Source organism: Mus caroli, chromosome 4 (genome assembly GCF_900094665.2).
Source record: "Mus caroli chromosome 4, CAROLI_EIJ_v1.1, whole genome shotgun sequence".
Taxonomy (NCBI): Eukaryota; Metazoa; Chordata; class Mammalia; order Rodentia; family Muridae; genus Mus; species Mus caroli.
The window spans coordinates 121,914,764-121,916,575 of NC_034573.1; the positions used below are offsets into that span (position 1 = coordinate 121,914,764).

General features: G+C 43.7%; 1 protein-coding gene across 1 annotated transcript in view; it reads left to right on the forward strand.

Annotated features, from left to right (window-relative positions):
* Taf12 (TATA-box binding protein associated factor 12) overlaps positions 1-1,812 on the forward strand; it is a 10,290-nt gene that overhangs the window by 6,852 nt on the left and 1,626 nt on the right. Inside the window, exons 2-3 of the mRNA XM_029476498.1 lie at positions 350-434; positions 1,149-1,400. Coding sequence (XP_029332358.1) covers positions 363-434; positions 1,149-1,400 — 324 coding nt within the window. The 5' untranslated portion in view covers positions 350-362. The remainder of the gene's footprint in view (positions 1-349; positions 435-1,148; positions 1,401-1,812) is intronic.

Sequence of the window (1,812 nt, forward strand, 5' to 3'; positions counted from 1 at the left end):
AGAAATCCGCCTGCCTCTGCCTCCCGAGTGCTGGGATTAAAGGCGTGCGCCACCACGCCCAGCTAGACTTGGTTATTTAATTGAACTCTCAACCGTGCAGCCTATAGTTTTACTGTTTGAAGTAAGAACAGCTACCTGGATGACTGACTCTGGCCTCATACCCAAGATCCTCCTGCCTCAGCCGCCACATGTAATACAATGCTGTTTTGATGGAGTTACAAAGCCAGGGCCTCACATGTAGTAGGCAAGCGCTCTATCCCTGAGCTGCATCTTCAGCTGAATCCCTGCTGGTGCGACTGCACCATGCCACACTCCAGGGTGGTACTTGATGCTAGTTATTTGTTTACAGGTAGCTTTTGAAAATGGCTGCCTCTCATTACAGTGGGCTTACAGCAGTTGCTGATGTAATTAAAGATCTAGACACTCAGATAGCAGTAAGTAAATTCTTGGAGGCTGCCATGGGCAGAACTTGGTGAATGTGCTTCTGATCTTGACACCACAGCCGATGTCCAGAGTCAGTCTAATGGCTCCAAAATCTAGGATTTCTGGCTGCTTTAGGCAAGAGCCTCCGCATGTCTTGAAGAATGCTAAAACACAATGGAAAGAGTTTGTTACAGGAAAGCAGAGCTCTTAATAGTTGCTAAAAGTTGTGTTTGTTGGGCAGAGCCCTGCCTTGGACGTAAGCATGTTTTGCAATGCTTCACCATGTTTTGAAAGTGAACTAATTGTTTTCTTAAGCTTTGTGACTGAGTTTCAAGTATTTGATTGTGCTTCTGTTTATTTGAATTTAACATTATTTGATACTTAAAATAATGCATGTACGTACTTAACCCAGTATTCTGCTTGTATGAAACCCTTTAAAATGTCTGTCTTATTCTAGTTCACTTTTTAAAATAAGATTGCTGATTTCACTTACTTTTTTCCTTATTTCAATTTTGTGAACTATTTCATTTCCATTTTGGAGACAAGATGGTTTCTAAAAACCAGGTGAGAGCAATGAAATTCCTTATTTCCTCCATTTTAATGTCAACGTCAAGAGGTCACCCTCTCAGATAAGACTCAGAGTCTGACAGCTTTCATGTTACTTTCAGAACTCAGCCAGCACTGCAGGTGTCTCTAGAGTAACTCTGTCTGTTTCCCTTCTACAGTTGATTGGCCTTGGTCCTCACAGCTCTAAAAAGAAGCAGGATCTTGACAAGCTCTATGAGCTGAAGTCTAAAGCTCGGCAGATTATGAACCAGTTTGGCCCTTCAGCGCTAATCAACCTCTCCAGTTTCTCATCTGTAAAACCAGAGCCAGCTAGCACCCCGCCACAAGGCTCCATGGCCAATAGCACCACCGTGGGAAAGATAGCAGGCACTCCTGGGACAGGCGGTCNTCTCAGCCCTGAAAACAACCAGGTACTCCTGCGCCTTCCTCGGAGCCCCCTCTAGTTTGGCCTTGTCCATTGTCAGGCGCTCATTCTTTCTGTTGAAGAAGGTCTTCCACTCTAGCAGTTTTATTGAATTATTGTCTACAGTGTCAGGTCTGGTTTTTGTTTTTGTTTTTTAAGATTTATTTATTTATTTCATGTATGTGAGTACACTGTAGCTGTCTTCACACACATCAGAAGAGGGCATTGGCTCCCCATTACAGATTGTTGTGAGCCATCATGTGGTCGCTGGGAATTGAACTCAGGACCTTTGAAAGAATAGTCAGTGCTTTTAACCGCTGAGCCATCTCTCCAGCATCAGTTTTTGCTCTTTTGTTCCTTCTTGTAGTTTATCTTACTGCTGCCATCAATGTCAGCAGGGATTCCCTCTTCGTACCTGT